This window comes from Botrytis byssoidea (assembly GCF_014898295.1).
Source record: "Botrytis byssoidea strain MUCL 94 chromosome Unknown BBYS_004, whole genome shotgun sequence".
Taxonomy (NCBI): domain Eukaryota; kingdom Fungi; phylum Ascomycota; class Leotiomycetes; order Helotiales; family Sclerotiniaceae; genus Botrytis; species Botrytis byssoidea.
In genome coordinates, this window is record NW_024065845.1 from 2,131,850 (window position 1) to 2,146,965 (window position 15,116).

Below are 15,116 nucleotides of genomic sequence, written 5' to 3' on the forward strand. Positions count from 1 at the left end.
CTAGAATGCTTTTTACACATATGGATGTTGGTGTATCAATCCCTTGAGCTTGGATTGAAATATCTTACTTTCATGCTGACATTTATCTACTAGGTATGCATTTATGAGTTCTGCCGAGTATTAATTTCAAACTGCTATATCTCTCGAGCTCATTATCGTCCTTTTCCTCTCAGAATGATTCATCACAGGCATCAGCTTACTGCTCTCGATGTGTGTTTACTACCTCCTGGGCACCGTACATATAGCTAGCCAGTACCATACCGTTTCGCTCCAGGCTCCCACACACAAGTTACTCATATCTCTGATTTTCTACTAAAATGATTTCTTAGGTTTTATCGAATCATGTAATCTCTACAATCCCTATTCAATCTTACGAAATGCACTTCAGAACATTTTGATCTTGATCTCATCGGCTTTGAGACACGTCCACTGATTGAACCATTGAGAACTGGATTGCTATGTTCTCTGTTATCTTAAGTCGTTTGCGTCGATATTTCGGACACGCTACCCGATTCCCGATTTGCCTTTTGGTTTTAACCATCTTGTGGGACATCTATTTGTACAAGTCTATTACTGTAAAGCTTGACTATGAAATTTCTCTAATGCTAGTGAAGGTATTTTGATTCTTAGTTTAGATAGAACTGGAATATTGTTCACGGCGTCGAGCGGTAACCTCCAAGAGTACATTGGCCATTATGATTGTGTTAACAAAGAGAAATCATCCAAGTTGATTGGTAGCTGGCATGAGCTTAAGGAACCTCAACTCCATCTTGGAACGCAATGCCTTGACAAAAATGGGCCATCTTCCGGAGCACCATCGAGAAGCCAACTCGCACGGTACGAGACTGGAAGGTAATGATGTCGGTAGATGAGGAATGGGGGAAGTAGAGGAAAAAAGAATACAGATTATGGGGGAGAGATTGTTGGTGAATGATATGGAAAAACCTTCTCGAATAGCGATCAAGATAAAAAGCCTTCAGGATGTTCCCATATTCCTAGGAGCAAGTCAACAACAGAAGGTTCTCTGTTCACACAAAGCTTTGTTCATCAAGATCAGAGGCAGAAGTAGCAAAAGACATCACAAAGAGTTACAACAAAGAAAAATCACGGAAAAAGAATTTTTGGGTTTAAATTTTTTAATTTAGGAAAAAAAATGATCTAAGCAAACCAAAGAACAAATGAAATCCTGTCGAGGAAAGAGTACAATTGCGTTAATCAGAACAAAGGAAAATCTGCCGACGGGCGACTTGAGAGCCAAGCTCAAAGATTTAGCTTCTCAGGAATTGCTTACTGGTTGAGTCCCGAAGACTAGAAGAGAGAGATGGTAGGATGAAGACAACGAGCTCACTGAGCTTGTATTGCCTTCTTGCGTTCCAACTCCGCTTCAATCTCCCTGAACACATCATCTAGGATTTCAGGAAAGTCAGTACCATAGAAGATAGAGAGCATCTCTTCTTCCTTTTCCTTGACCCAGTAGTTATGCATCAGATCAGGAATTGCAAGCTCATCAGCCGCTGGAGCATGAGTCGGCTCAATCTCTTTCTTTTTCTACATACAATACCATTTGTTTGTACAAGCTTTGACGGTATATGTGCGAACAGGCCAAGGATCGGATGCAAAGAGGTCGCCCCCTTTCAGGTGTCTGGCTTGTTCGATTGTCATGGCTACCGCAATGTATACCCATTTGGAAAACTTGTATTGAAGGGAATGTTCGCGTACTACTTGGGTGAATTTAGCGAGTTCGCTCTCATTGTAAAATGGTGCCATTTTCGTGATGGTTGATAACTTGTTGGTCTTTAGATAGATTGCTTGAAAATGTTGTGTAGATGATTGTTTGTAATGTTGTGATCTGGATAGTTGTAATACGAAGTTGGTGCTGAAAAATAAAACTTTCTATCTCATCGATAATCGCATCTGAATTATAGATTTGCCGGATGCATTGTTCTGGTGCTGTTCCACCCAGAACTTCATTTCGAGGTTCTTTGTGCCGCAAAATAACCCTCGACTTCGAGATTGTTCAAATGTTATCCGAACACTATACAGATACTAAGCTATGCAGCTTTGTTGTTACAACTTTTGGAAGCAAATAATCTTCAGTGGTCCAATTCTAATTTCCAATATCTTATATTCCATTCTGTCTGTAGTACTTGTCATATGGGTGTCCAATACCAACCAATTTATGGTCCTTCATCTATGCTCCTATCCCCACATAAACGCCGAAACATAAACTACAACTTGCTCTTTTGAGCCTTGCTCTCCTCCCTGGCTGAAGATCCAGGAGAGTTCGCAGCGCCACCAGTCTTTGAACCGGAATTTGCCTTGATACTAGCCATGCCCTGATCTAGCATTTTTCCATCTCCACCACTTGAGCTGCCACTTACAGTCTTCATTAGAGCTCTTCCGTTGCTCAAGCAAACCTTTCCACCTTCTACTTTGGTGACGAATCGAATTTCTTCCCATCCCTCTTTAACTTCTCCAGTTTTCCAGATCTCGATGATCAATTTATCGCCTGGTTTGACCGGCGATGCGAATCGACATGAAAATTCTTTGATGTTTTTAGGGTCACTACCACCAATGGCTTTTAGGAGCGCATGAGCGGTGAAGTTCCATGATGAAAGTCCATGCATGATAGGCCCTCCAAACCCCATCTTTTGCCCTGGCTCAGGTGTTGCGTGTAAAGGATTGTAGTCACCATTCAATCTGTCAATTGACATTCATTAGCCGGGGACTCCGAACGACATTCCTTGCAAGATAGAATCATACCTGTACAATAATGCACTCTCCTTTGTAGTCTGATGTTCCATGACAGCATCAGGTTTCTTTCCTTCAGGTGGAGGAAAGTTCTGAGTAGCCGGACCCTTAGGTCCATTCCAATTACCCTGACCAACAAAGAACGCACTCCCAACAGCCCTTGTGTACACTTCTCCACTGTTCTTGTCTACAATCTCCTGTTGTGTTTCAACAACAGTTCCAGATTTTCCTTTATCATATACGCCGATAACTTTAGAGCGTAACTCGAAGGTTTTGCCAGCGGAGGTAGGTGGGAGTGGTTTGAGGAAAGTCATTGAACGTCCACCATCAAGCACGCGTCTGTAGTCAAATTTTGGCACACCGGGAATTGGGGTCGCGGCGGAGGCGGCATAGAAGTCAATTACTTCTTGAGTTGTGCGTTTGAATGCTTGAGCTATATTAGCAGATTTACAAAGCGAAAGGGGGAGGAGGCTTACGAAGAAGGACTGGATATGTTGGAAAGACGGCGAAGTTGGGATGTAATTCCTGTGCCTTTGATTAAAATGTGCCAATTCCAATTGATTATCAAATACATACGTATAAGAAGTGTAGCTCATCATTCGTACACCCAATGCTGTTAGCAAAGAGCAAAACATCTCTCTTCAACCAAGAAACCTCCTCTGCAGGATATTCGAAACCAGCTCCTGGACCAGACATTTTGATGATTATATTGTATGATTTTACCGTTGTTTTTCAATTTTGAAGCAATTCCCGAAAACAGAGGAATGAATTGAATTGAATTGAATTGAATTGAATTGAATTGAATTGAATTGAATTGAATTGAAAGAGATGTGATGTGATGTGATAAGAAAGAAAGAGAGGATCACCATTGACCAAGAGCTTTGAGCTACCCCGGAATTCCATTCATGATCCCCACATTTCGGCCATTCTCACATGCCGAGGTATCTTCGGAGAAATTGTGAGCAACAATCTCGATTCAACTATTATTAGACTACCTACTGGTAGGTAAATAAATATATAGTAGTAGTAGTAAATTCATAATCGATTCGGTCTATATAGCTATGCTAATAAGACCATGCGATGCGCCTGTGTCTGTGTCTAATTGAATGAAGTAGATAGGAAAAAGATATAAAAACCTACCCCCCCCCCCGGTGTCCCACCGAGTCGCCTATGCTATGTACCCGTCCTGTCCAACACTTATAGCCCGTGATACCTGTACTTTCGAAGACGATGTTATTGAGTGCTTCGTTTCCATTCTACGAGTTAGTAATGTGTGGTCTACTTTCACCCTGCTTGGTGGTGTAGGCCCCCCTCTCCCCCTGTATTGACGCGACAGCGTTTGTTGTGGGTGTTTGTTGTTGATGTTGTCGTCGCGACAGTGTGACCCCACGGCTACCCGCCTCTACCCTGTAGCAACCGCGTTTCTTTGTTTGCTTTTTATCTTCCTTGGCTTTTTCTCTTTGTTTAAATATATATATATAGTCTTTAGGATTCAATTTATTTATAACCTCTCCATCCTGACGCACAAATTTAGAATAGAGCTCGAAGCGCGTTGAAGGGAAAGGAAAACATGGCACTAGGCGCGTAGGTAAGGTCGATAAACAAAATAAAGTACGATACACCATCGGAGGAATTCTTGAACATCGAAGCATAATCAATCATTAGACAAATGATCTATGGAGGATCAGTTAAGAGTGATTTTCTACTTATTAAAAATCGAAGTAATTTTGCGGTGGATTTCTCTGATGTGTGAAATGATCACTGTGAACGACTTTGGCACATGATAGAATGTCAAGATCAACTCAGGTTTATGTGATAGAATTATTCTATCTAGACCATATTAAGATAAAACCAACCATTTTTTTGTTAATATCGTCGTCGACGTAAGAACTGTTCTCTTAGCATGAGCTTCAGACCTCTCAAGCCTGTCTTATGTGCGCCAGTAAGCAAAACCACAAATTCTAGAAACCAGGACATTTTCGGTCCACTCTCACCCTGTAAATGTAACTCAAAATTCGAATACAAGGCAATTACGCCGAAGCATCGATCATTCCCGCAATAAAAAAAGCAAAAGAATCATTAGTTACGCCTTATTTCGCCCAATCTCAATCTCAAAGCAAAAGGGTCCCATTAGGTTTTGTGGTATCACCCACTTAACTAACCGGTAGGAGCTCCATTTTGCCCTTGCCATCAGCAATCCACTCAGGTTCAATGAGCTTCTCTCGATCCGCATACAAGTATTTGTATGCTGTACGGATAGTTCCATCACTAACGCCAGCTACTTGGGATATATCCTTTGCAGATTTTGGCTTTCCGAGGAGAGCTGATGCCATGTAGATGCAAGCGGCTGCAACTGACAAAGGCGATCTACCAGCGAGATCACCGACGGTAGAAACCTTTTCAGCGAGGCCTTGGGATATCTTGACGAACTGTTGGCTCTTAAGACCAAGTTGACTGCAGTAACGAGTACAGAGATCTTTGGCATTGGTTGACGTGGTTGTCTGATAACCATCTGGGGCCGCAAGAGCTTGAAGGCAATGTTAATATATACCAGTATAAGATCTTCAGCTTATACAACTTACCACCAGTAGCATCAGCAGTCGCCTTCTTGGCTGAGCTGTCTGAAGCAAAGAATTTCTCAAGTGCTTTGAAAGTTCTACCAATATCCTTCTTCGAAACCTTCGTCAGAGCGTAGATTTCACGGAAGGTTCTGGGAACACCGCACTGACGGCAAGCGATGAAGATACAGCCAGCAATGATGGCTTCTTGGGATTTACCTTTGAAGGCTTTGGCGTCATCGACAAGTTTGAAAAGGTGCTTCGCGGTATCCGAAACGTTCTTTGGGATGTTGACAGCATCACAGTGAGCGCCGATTTCCTTATAGGCTGCGAGTAAAGCTTTTGTTGATTTGTCTGTACCTTGTTTACCTTGAGCGCGGTAGAGCTCACGACTGCGTACGCTGCTGTCGCCAAAAGCGATTGTGGTGGAAAGTTGAGAACCGTTCAATAGAGGATTAGCAGCGTCACCAACACGGGAAGGATCGTCATTTCCCTGGTCATCATTGGAGAATGTACGCCATTCAGAGCGGGTATCGACAATACGATCACCAATAACTACACCACATGTATCGCAGACCAAATCTCCAGAGGAAAATTCTTCAACGAGATTAGGTGGAATCTCCTTGCAGTCCTTGCACATAACTGTGACATTCAAGTTCTGACTCCATTCTAAATTCTTGTCCAATGGCGGTTGAGCCATCATCTTTGGTTTGTAAGGTTTTGGTCGATAAATGTTATCAAGCTTGTCAAAGACTGGACGTCTCTTTGGCTTGCGACGAACTTGTGTTCTTTTCTTTGTAACAGCTAGACGGGTTCTGATATCTCCAGTAGGTTTATCGCAAAGGATTGTAGTCGAAAGCTTGATAAAAAGCGGAGAATGCAGTTTGGCGGTATTGTGGGGAAATTAGGTTGAGTTAATAAATCAGGATGAGTACGACAACGGAGAAATTAGTCCCTTGATCTATGATTCAGACTCAGTTCTACGGTCGATGAAGATTCGAGAACGAGTGAGTATGTGTTATATTGACGATCGATTCGTAGAATAGATAGGATGTGATTTGATGAATGTGAGTGTGGCTGTAGTTGAAAGATTGGGTTGTAAAAAAGAAACGACTGAGATGTAATTCGTTTTACAAGGTCAAGAAAGACTTTGTGAAGAGTTCGACTATCTAAATATGCGACCGTCGTCGACTTGAGCTTCGAGTCGAATAAATTAAGTGTCGTAAGATAGAAGAATGTAGGGTGGGAGAGTGCGCTTGCTGCTTTCGTCGACGGATTTGAAGATTTTCGCAGAACAAATGACCAATAAAGGCGTCCGTGAATGATGTATCAAAATCGTTGTTGGAAAGTTGTCAAAATTATCGTCGTAAAGATGACCGGCAACTTTGTGATTGTTCAAGAACGATAATGTCACTGTCTTCTGTTGATGTGCGAGCGAGCTAGCGGTGGTGATTGTCGGGAAGGTTGTCGGTGAGGATGAAGTAGAGAAGATTTCGTACAAAGACGAGGAATGCCAGCCGCATTCGAACTAGAAATTTGTAATCCAATCACGTGAAAACAACTCACTCTTTTTTGGTCTCAGCCTTGAGCCGCGCCTTCTTTTGGTTGCCTTACAGCACTGTTTTAAGTGCTCGCTAATACGTCGCGCCGAAGCTCCAGGTCAGTTTGGAAGCTCTTAGATATTAAAACAACATTTGAAAGTCAATACATTTACCATCATTCCATCCCATCGCAGTTACTTTGAAACCCAACTTCATACACCCTTTTCGAATCTTTCAAACACAACTTCAACTACAAAATGTCTACATTAGAAGATCTCGAAGATCTCGAGAGAGAGCAAAAGGAAGAGAAGAAGGACGATGGCGACAAGGACAAGAAGCCAACCCAAACTAATGATGCCGATGCTGAAATGAAGGATGCTGAACCTGAAAAGGAAGAAGACCCTATAGATGAGGAGATCTATAGCTTAGGCACACAAGATATTCTCACAAGGAAACGTCTTTTAGAGAATGATTCTCGAATCATGAAGAGCGAGTTTCAACGTTTATCACATGAGAAGGCTGCAATGGGCGAGAAGATCAAGGACAATCTTGAAAAGATTGAAAATAACAGGTAGGTACAGCTATGATAATCGGCAGACTGTTATCACAGTTTAGCCAGTCCACTGACATTATGCAGACAACTACCATACCTTGTTGGAAACGTTGTTGAGTTACTCGATCTCGACCCAACAGCTGAATCTGCTGAAGAAGGCGCAAATATCGATCTCGATGCTACCAGAGTCGGAAAGTCTGCAGTTATCAAAACCTCTACTCGACAAACCATATTCCTTCCATTAATTGGCCTGGTGGACCCAGATGAGTTGAAGCCAGGTGATTTGATTGGTGTCAATAAGGATTCATATCTCGTACTGGATACATTACCTGCGGAATATGATAGCAGAGTCAAGGCAATGGAAGTCGACGAGAAACCTACGGAAAAATACACAGATGTAGGAGGGTTGGACAAACAGATTGAGGAGTTGGTCGAAGCAATTGTATGGCCAATGAAGGAGGCTGATCGTTTCAAGAAGATTGGTATCAAGGCGCCTAAAGGTTTGTTCCATATTTTGTCTGTGTAAAATCAGATATGCTGACGTTTTCAGGTGCTCTTATGTATGGTCCTCCTGGTACTGGAAAAACACTCCTCGCAAGAGCTTGCGCCGCGCAAACAGATGCAACCTTCCTCAAACTCGCCGGTCCTCAACTCGTACAAATGTTCATTGGTGATGGTGCAAAGCTAGTACGAGATTGTTTTGCATTAGCTAAGGAGAAGGCACCAGCAATCATTTTCATCGACGAACTGGATGCTGTTGGTACAAAACGTTTCGATAGTGAGAAGAGCGGAGATCGTGAAGTGCAAAGAACTATGTTGGAGCTACTGAATCAACTTGATGGATTCGCCTCGGATGATCGCATTAAGGTATTGGCAGCAACAAACAGAGTTGATGTTCTTGATCCTGCTTTACTCCGTTCTGGTCGTCTCGATAGAAAGATTGAGTTCCCTCTACCAAACGAAGAAGCTCGTGCCCAAATTTTGAAGATTCACAGCCGTAAGATGACTGTTGATGATGCTGTCAACTGGCCCGAATTGGCACGAAGTACAGACGAGTTTGGTGGAGCTCAGTTAAAGGCGGTATGTGTGGAAGCTGGTATGATTGCACTTAGAATGGGAAAGAACAAGATCAGCCACGAGCATTATGTCGATGCCATTGCAGAGGTCCAAGCTAAGAAGAAGGGTATGTTTCAAATGACTTTATTCCATTTTCCCTACAATACTGACTCATTACAGACACTGTCAATTTCTACGCATAGTGTGACCCTTTGGCGGCGTTTGGCATAGCTTGCACGGCAAGACTTGTAATCATAGACAAATCATGACATTTTAAATATGATCAAACGGGTTTCCAGGAGAAGTCGAGTATGCCTCGTGATTGATGAGAGCCGATGGTAATATATTAATGAAGAAGGTCAACCATATATCTTCCAGCATATGACGAAATGAATGATCCTCGCCCATCTTTGATCTATGTGAAAATGTAACTTCCAACATATCTTTCATCTAGAAAGGTCTTCCTAGATTGGAGCGAATTCCAAGTAGGTCTTTGCTATAAAAAGGGCACTGGATATGCACAAGTGTGAGGGAGAAAGGTCGAAACCACATCGGAACACTGCATGTGCCATTTGAAAAGGTTCGCGGATGTTGACGATTGATTCTTGCTTATCTAGTGCGTAGAGAAACACCAACTTCATTCCGGAATTAGGTCTCTTGCACTTCAAATGTTGGAACACGTAACTGAGAACATGTCACGTTCTCCCCCACTTACGCACGAAGTGCCTATGTGGGGTAGAACGCGTATATAGCTTAGCAATGCCCCCTTCGTACGAAGGGGGCAGACATGAATCATAATACTATTGAACCCAATACACCCCCTTACTAAGTCAACCCAACATCAAATGTTACCTTTATTTGTAAATTGAATTTCAGTGGTAACGGCATCAAAAGCCAACCTTGGAACGCTTTCATTGCGAGTCAATTTCCAGTAAAGCTACTCGCTTGGCTTCCCATTCCATTTCGAGAGCAAAAGAAAGAGGACTATGCAGCTCAACGCAATTTGCCAGACCTTCCAAGTTGTCTTTAACCCCGTCGCGCACAGCTACTTCCATGACTTGAAGATCCTTGACTCTGGCTAACGAAATGTTGCATTCGGTGCACAGAAAACGCGAGATATCGCGGACATCAAAGACGACTTTGGGGATGTGCGGAGATTCAAGAGAGTTCTGAGGAAAATTTGTTCCGGTTTGCCGATTTCGAAAACTTGACCTGGAGAGGGCGCATGCGTGAATTGCATTATGGTTTAGTGATCACTCTGGGGAGTGAAGCTGACGCAGATATTTTGATGGAGGTTTGAGATTCATAATCCCAATACAGAGAATTATTCTTCGATGAATGAAAGATGTCCTCTGTGGAATTTTGAGGCTGGTGATCTACTGATTATTTCGTAACACATGAAGTGAGGAAATGCCTGACATAGGCTGAATAGTATCACATATACACATTGCGGTTCGTCATTTCGGTGGTACTGAAAAGTCGTGAAATGGGTTCAAAAGAGGGTGTGGAAGACTGGTAACTGGTTTCCACAGTGGGCGGGTAGATTCTAGCTTCGTCTAAAGCAAGAGTCTAAAGTGTTGCATAATCAAGTCACATAGTTAGGTAGCAGGGTGCTGGTAACTGAGGATGGAGTCATGAAATCTCCTTAGCGAAGGACGTCGTTGCTTGATATGGTCTATAGACCGTAGAAATATCATATAGTGATTTCTTGTATTTACGTCAATGATGTTCACAGTCTCTCATCCCTCACCTTTTTAGTCAAATAATCGTTATGTTTCTTAGTCGTAGATACCACTGCAGTGTTGGAATACATGTAATCATATCTTTAAGGTCTTGTTATTTAGGCAACAAATTTTCATTCGCTAGAAGAGAACGAAGAGAAGGAGAGCAGTGTAGTTCTTCGGAAACTTGTAAATCCCAAGATTATTTAGTTTCGATTCAGTGGATTTGGCTATATCCAATGAAAACCTGAATCCGACTTCCGTTTCTCCTTCCGCTTTTGCTCATTCTTCGCCCGAATCTCTGTTCCGTGGGAATCCTGGCAGTCCCTTCACGACATCTCCCCCGTCAATCTTGTTCTCGACATAATAGTGACATGCCCTCCCGATCCCGGATCCCGTCGGTCTATGGATACCATATTCTTGTGAGTTTCTATAGTTTTCCCAAGTGGCTGCTATGATATCTAAAATCTCTACCGGAACTCGCTCCCTTTGATAGTCAGCCCAATCGTCAGTTTTTGTGACCCAAATCATCCAACGCCGTAAGAGATTGATTACACCATTGTCTTCTGCGACCAGAGTTCCTTCCGCACCACATGCGATATTCAACGCAGTAACCATTTCGTCGACGATAAATACTAGTGGGTCTGCGCTATATTTTAAGCGTGCATGCATGAGACGTATAGCAATATTCTGAGTGTGAGGAATCAAAAAATAGTGAGCTAGAAACCAAATTCTGGCAAGGATAGGGAGATCCAGTTGCCGTTCCCTTGGAGTATTCTTTGGATAGTTGTGGTCTACGATGACCTCATCAGACTCTGGGATGATAATTGTTCCAGTGTTCATGTATTGGACGATATGACGAAATATCTTGGGACAAATATCTGGAAGCTCGATGACCTGACTGTCTTCTCTCGGAAAATTCAAGGATGTACGGACTAGTGAACTATTAGTTCAAAGTTGCGATCTTGCTGAAATGGAATCTTGGGAAGACGGAAGAACTTACAGTAAGGTGAGTAGTAGGCAAGACGGATTTTGGAGACGTTGAAGTTCTTGTGGTTTGGTTCGGTGCCAACTTTGATGCGAATGAACTCATCTTCTCTGCATTGCATAATGATTAGCACCCATTTTGTTCAGAGAGTAAGTTCTAGCACATAGGCTGAAACCGTGAGACATGCAGGCATATTTTTCAGCCACTTACGAGTAATCAAGAAGAGGTCTCTTGGGCCAATGTTTCCTAGAAGGTATCGTCATGTTTTTGTGAGGATCTATAAACGGAATTTGCTGTATGGTGTTCAGTCAATAAGTTGTAAGTGTTCATAAAAGTTTCAGTCCTTAATAAAATGTTTCCGAGCGAGTTTGTACGACTGGTATTGAATTGAGGGATTTGCTGCCGGAGTTTGAGCTTCCAAAAGTTTCTTGGCTTTAGCCACTTTGAGCTCATCTATTCACTTTACCAAAAGTGAATGCTCTATCTCGCGAACCATACGAATAACCTAAAGAAGATATAGTACGGGAGTAATATTCATGAGCATGCCTATATCAAGATACCCTCCAAATCATGATTCTTCTGATGAGTACTGCTCAAAGTAGAGCGAAAATCCCAACGCTCCGGAGAGTCTTTTATTGGGGAGTTTTAACTCTACATTTCAGATGTGTAACGAGGAAGAGGGCCCTGAAAACTGACATTCCAATCCGGTTTTTGATTGCAACGACAGAATATCCAAGCTGCTAGTCCGCCTCCTCCTTCTCCCCCAGCTTAAGCAGATCTTGCTTGAAGCTAAAACATCGGTCTAATCCGTACTCAGAAGATCCAAAATCAATTTCATCGTAAACTGAGTATTCACCGAGAATGCTCATGTCCACTTCTCGAACATCTTCCGTGTATGAGTCTGCGACATCCCTACGCTCCTCACTATGACTTCGCATGATGCATACCGCATCTTCAAGAACTAGTCTTGGTATCAACTCCCTTTGCTTTTCGCTCCACCTATGAAATGCAGAATTGCTAATTAGAAACCGTTCAAGGAGGTACAATACCTCATTTCTGTATCCAAAGATTGTTGACTGGGCTGTGACTGCAATTTGAACCGCATCAGTAAACTCTTTGATAAGGAACGGGCTGTCATCGTAAAATTCAGGATCTTTGTAAGTATGAGCTGTGATATGGGAGAAGTCGGTATATATGATCAATAGTAACATTCTGGCAATGTGGCATCAAGAGAAAATCTACAAGGTACCATATGTGCGCAAGGGTTGAAAGACTCAGACCGGCTTTGTAGCGTTTTTCGATGGAGGACAATGAGCACTCGTTGCAAGCAGAGAGTAATGTATTGTGGACAACATGAGTTGAGATAATGATCGATCCAGTATTCACGTATTGTACTATATGACCGAAAATGTCAGGCTTATTCCTCCAAAAATTGGAGATCTCGCAGAAACCGAATCCACGCGAGCTGACATCTTCATCGAAAAGCTTACGAACTAGATGATAATTAGATCGAAGTATCAATCACAAGAGAGAAAAGAGAGCACCCAGTGCATAGAGACATACAGCGTGGGAAATGGTAGGCCAGGCGCAGCCGTGGGACATGGTAAATTTTGCTGTTTGGTGCTTCTGAAGGTCCATTTTCAAAGCAGATGGAGACGCGATCGTCATCTTTCCTGATTTGAGATCTTGAGGTTAGTGGAAGCTCTACCAATCGAAAAAAACGTTGAATCATACGTGTAATCAAGAATTGGTCTCTTGGGCCAGTCAGGCGGTGGAGGTGATGTCTGCTCACTCATAATATTTCCTGAAGCTAATGGATGGAATTACAAATTTTCAATCAACCTCCATTAACTCCTTCAAAGATTGTTGTGTTTGCTTCGAGATGCCTTCGGCAATGATGCGATAAAAGGATTGTGTGAAGGCTAGCTTTAGCTGTGTGTTTCGAGCGGAAGGTGAAGTCGAAATAATCGCTCGAAGGAGGTAAACATACACGTGCTTCCATTCACTGCTTCTGACCTGATGGTGATTGACTAAGATAAATTCAAGACAGAAAGAGAGTGTAAGAGGGGGTTGAATTTCGATGCTAGCTGGGATATTCAACATATCCAAATCGAGGGGAAAATGTCTCAAAACTATATCGCGAACGACTATTTTCTCTCTTGATATCTCACAGCCATCATCCTACCCAGCTATCTCATATCCTGCCTCAGCGAACTTGGCAGTTATCTCATTTCTTTAGTATTTCCCCGGGTGCTGCTGGCATTATTGCACCTGCCTCTGGTACATTCTTGCTTTTGAAGTCATCAGACATCTGTTCAAATGTGACCCATTTAACTCCCTCATGTTTATTGATGTGATCAATAATTCTGTGTTTTGTTAGTGGGTTGCAGAAACCATATCATACGATAAGCCGACGAGGTTAGGATGTTCGCAAATTGCAAAAGTCCTGGATATCATAAAGAGAAGCCATCGCATACCTTTGCTGCATCTTCAAAGCGTGCGGTCTCCCTGAGACATCTGGATGGATGGTCATAGGAAACACAAACTCATCATAATTCTCGTAAAAATAGTCGAAGTGATCTAACCACATCTGTTCCACTACTTTCGGATCCACCCATCCGTGACTATTGGGTGATTTCTTGATGAACATCATGGGAGGTAGGTCATCGATGTACCATGAAGCTGGAATTTCAACCATGCCAGATGGCACACCTTTGACAAGTGGCTTCATCCACTCCTCTGCCTTCTTACTATAATCAATCTTTGTCCAGGTATCTCCGAGTCTCAACCAATACATTTGACAATCATCATGGCTCATACTATGATCATACTCTATTCCGTAGCTCAATAAAAGTTCTGCTCCTTCTTTACTTGTTTCCCACCAAGGAGCCACGCTTCCCCTTGGTGGTTTTCCGCAGAAATCTGTCAATAATTTATATGTTTTATCAAGAACATCTCGTTGCTGTTCAAGTGTCATATCAACAGGGTTTTCGTGGGAGTAGCCATGAAGACCAATCTCATGACCCGCATCACGAACCATTGCGCATTCTTCAGGAAAGGTCTCAAGAGAATGACCAGGTATAAACCAAGTCGCCTTCATATTGTTCTTCTCAAAGAGTTTGAGAAGACGACGAACACCGAGTGTACCAGCGAACAGTCCTGATTGTCGTAAGTTTAATGATATTCCAAGAGCCAAGAGAAAAATGAATATGAGATTTTCAGTTGAGATCAAGCTTCCATATAACATCAGAATACTCTATTCTGGGACTAGAGAGTCATGTATAAAAAGCTAGATATTGAGAAGAGGAATAGAGATTGTTATTAATTTGAGTAACAAACCTCTGCTAATGTCTGATGTTGAGTCTTCGCCACCATATGAACCTAACCATCCGGCTACAGCATCAATATCGACTCCATAGCCGCAGAGCACGCGTTTCTTGACTTTCTTATCCATTTCTGTGTTTGAGGAGGGGGGAGAAGCAGAAGAAGACATAATTGGGTTCGGGAAAGTATATAGTAGTATGAGTGGATGAAGATACACGACCTACGAGAGCTGCACTGCCTGCTGCTTTGTACTTCGTTGTTAATTACCTTGACCACGATGGAAGTCACTTTAGCATTCTGGAGTGTGGGGAAAGCTTCAATTGCCGCCTTCATTAGGAACATTTTGATAAGAGCTTCAACGTTTCGATTATTAAGAGGAATTGATTGCTAGGTACTTTATCCGAAAAGAGGAAGCAAATATCCGAAAGCGTGTAATAAAACCAAGTCACGTGATATTATGTTGCGGCGAGACAACTCCATCGAGAAAGATACCCCTGTCAAATGCATGTGATTGTTTAGATGCACTAAGTGGGCTTATGGACACCAGTAGGTACCGTATTCGAGCGTATTCTAATTTTGAACCAGAAGGTAGGATCGCATCAAGGTACGAGCCAAAGGAAGATA

The 15,116-nt window shown here is 42.5% G+C and overlaps 8 protein-coding genes across 8 annotated transcripts; 1 reads left to right on the forward strand and 7 right to left on the reverse strand.

Moving 5' to 3' along the window:
• Positions 1 to 1,344: 1,344 nt before the first annotated feature.
• On the reverse strand, positions 1,345 to 1,767 carry EAE97_002754 (uncharacterized protein; the record flags this gene model as incomplete). Its single annotated transcript, XM_038873266.1, has 2 exons — positions 1,345 to 1,514; positions 1,557 to 1,767. The coding sequence occupies 2 exons, from the start codon at positions 1,765 to 1,767 to the stop codon at positions 1,345 to 1,347; spliced, it is 381 nt and encodes a 126-aa protein (XP_038736472.1).
• A 461-nt stretch (positions 1,768 to 2,228) lies between these two features.
• EAE97_002755 (uncharacterized protein) lies at positions 2,229 to 3,447 on the reverse strand (the record flags this gene model as incomplete). Its single annotated transcript, XM_038873267.1, has 4 exons — positions 2,229 to 2,700; positions 2,764 to 3,178; positions 3,228 to 3,276; positions 3,328 to 3,447. 4 exons carry the CDS (start codon positions 3,445 to 3,447, stop codon positions 2,229 to 2,231), a joined length of 1,056 nt encoding a protein of 351 aa, XP_038736473.1.
• Positions 3,448 to 4,458: 1,011 nt separating this feature from the next.
• Positions 4,459 to 6,785, reverse strand: EAE97_002756 (uncharacterized protein). Its single transcript, XM_038873268.1, has 2 exons — positions 5,334 to 6,785; positions 4,459 to 5,278 (listed from the first exon to the last, which is right to left on the reverse strand). The coding sequence occupies exons 1-2, from the start codon at positions 6,010 to 6,012 to the stop codon at positions 4,905 to 4,907; spliced, it is 1,053 nt and encodes a 350-aa protein (XP_038736474.1). The 5' UTR covers positions 6,013 to 6,785; the 3' UTR covers positions 4,459 to 4,904.
• A 322-nt stretch (positions 6,786 to 7,107) lies between these two features.
• Positions 7,108 to 8,662, forward strand: EAE97_002757 (uncharacterized protein; the record flags this gene model as incomplete). Its single annotated transcript, XM_038873269.1, has 4 exons — positions 7,108 to 7,421; positions 7,488 to 7,903; positions 7,954 to 8,586; positions 8,640 to 8,662. 4 exons carry the CDS (start codon positions 7,108 to 7,110, stop codon positions 8,660 to 8,662), a joined length of 1,386 nt encoding a protein of 461 aa, XP_038736475.1.
• Positions 8,663 to 10,235: 1,573 nt separating this feature from the next.
• EAE97_002758 (uncharacterized protein) lies at positions 10,236 to 11,431 on the reverse strand (the record flags this gene model as incomplete). Its single annotated transcript, XM_038873270.1, has 3 exons — positions 10,236 to 11,115; positions 11,184 to 11,278; positions 11,379 to 11,431. 3 exons carry the CDS (start codon positions 11,429 to 11,431, stop codon positions 10,463 to 10,465), a joined length of 801 nt encoding a protein of 266 aa, XP_038736476.1. The 3' UTR covers positions 10,236 to 10,462.
• A 477-nt stretch (positions 11,432 to 11,908) lies between these two features.
• Positions 11,909 to 12,306, reverse strand: EAE97_002759 (uncharacterized protein; the record flags this gene model as incomplete). Its single annotated transcript, XM_038873271.1, has 2 exons — positions 11,909 to 12,167; positions 12,218 to 12,306. 2 exons carry the CDS (start codon positions 12,304 to 12,306, stop codon positions 11,909 to 11,911), a joined length of 348 nt encoding a protein of 115 aa, XP_038736477.1.
• Positions 12,307 to 12,314: 8 nt separating this feature from the next.
• Positions 12,315 to 12,964, reverse strand: EAE97_002760 (uncharacterized protein; the record flags this gene model as incomplete). The annotated part of the gene is made up of 3 exons (XM_038873272.1): positions 12,315 to 12,661; positions 12,732 to 12,841; positions 12,903 to 12,964. 3 exons carry the CDS (start codon positions 12,962 to 12,964, stop codon positions 12,315 to 12,317), a joined length of 519 nt encoding a protein of 172 aa, XP_038736478.1.
• A 431-nt stretch (positions 12,965 to 13,395) lies between these two features.
• Positions 13,396 to 14,848, reverse strand: EAE97_002761 (uncharacterized protein; the record flags this gene model as incomplete). The annotated part of the gene is made up of 3 exons (XM_038873273.1): positions 14,508 to 14,848; positions 13,646 to 14,327; positions 13,396 to 13,534 (listed from the first exon to the last, which is right to left on the reverse strand). The coding sequence occupies exons 1-3, from the start codon at positions 14,659 to 14,661 to the stop codon at positions 13,396 to 13,398; spliced, it is 975 nt and encodes a 324-aa protein (XP_038736479.1). The 5' UTR covers positions 14,662 to 14,848.
• Between the last annotated feature and the right edge of the window lie 268 nt (positions 14,849 to 15,116).

Excerpts from the sequence above, each read along its gene's own strand:
- EAE97_002756 (XM_038873268.1), bottom strand. The coding sequence starts at position 6,012 with ATGATGGCTCAACCGCCATTGGACAAGAATTTAGAATGGAGTCAGAAC. Across the intron at positions 5,279-5,333 it reads GACTGCTGATGCTACTGGTG|CTCTTGCGGCCCCAGATGGT; the intron begins GTAAGTTGTATA and ends ATTGCCTTCAAG.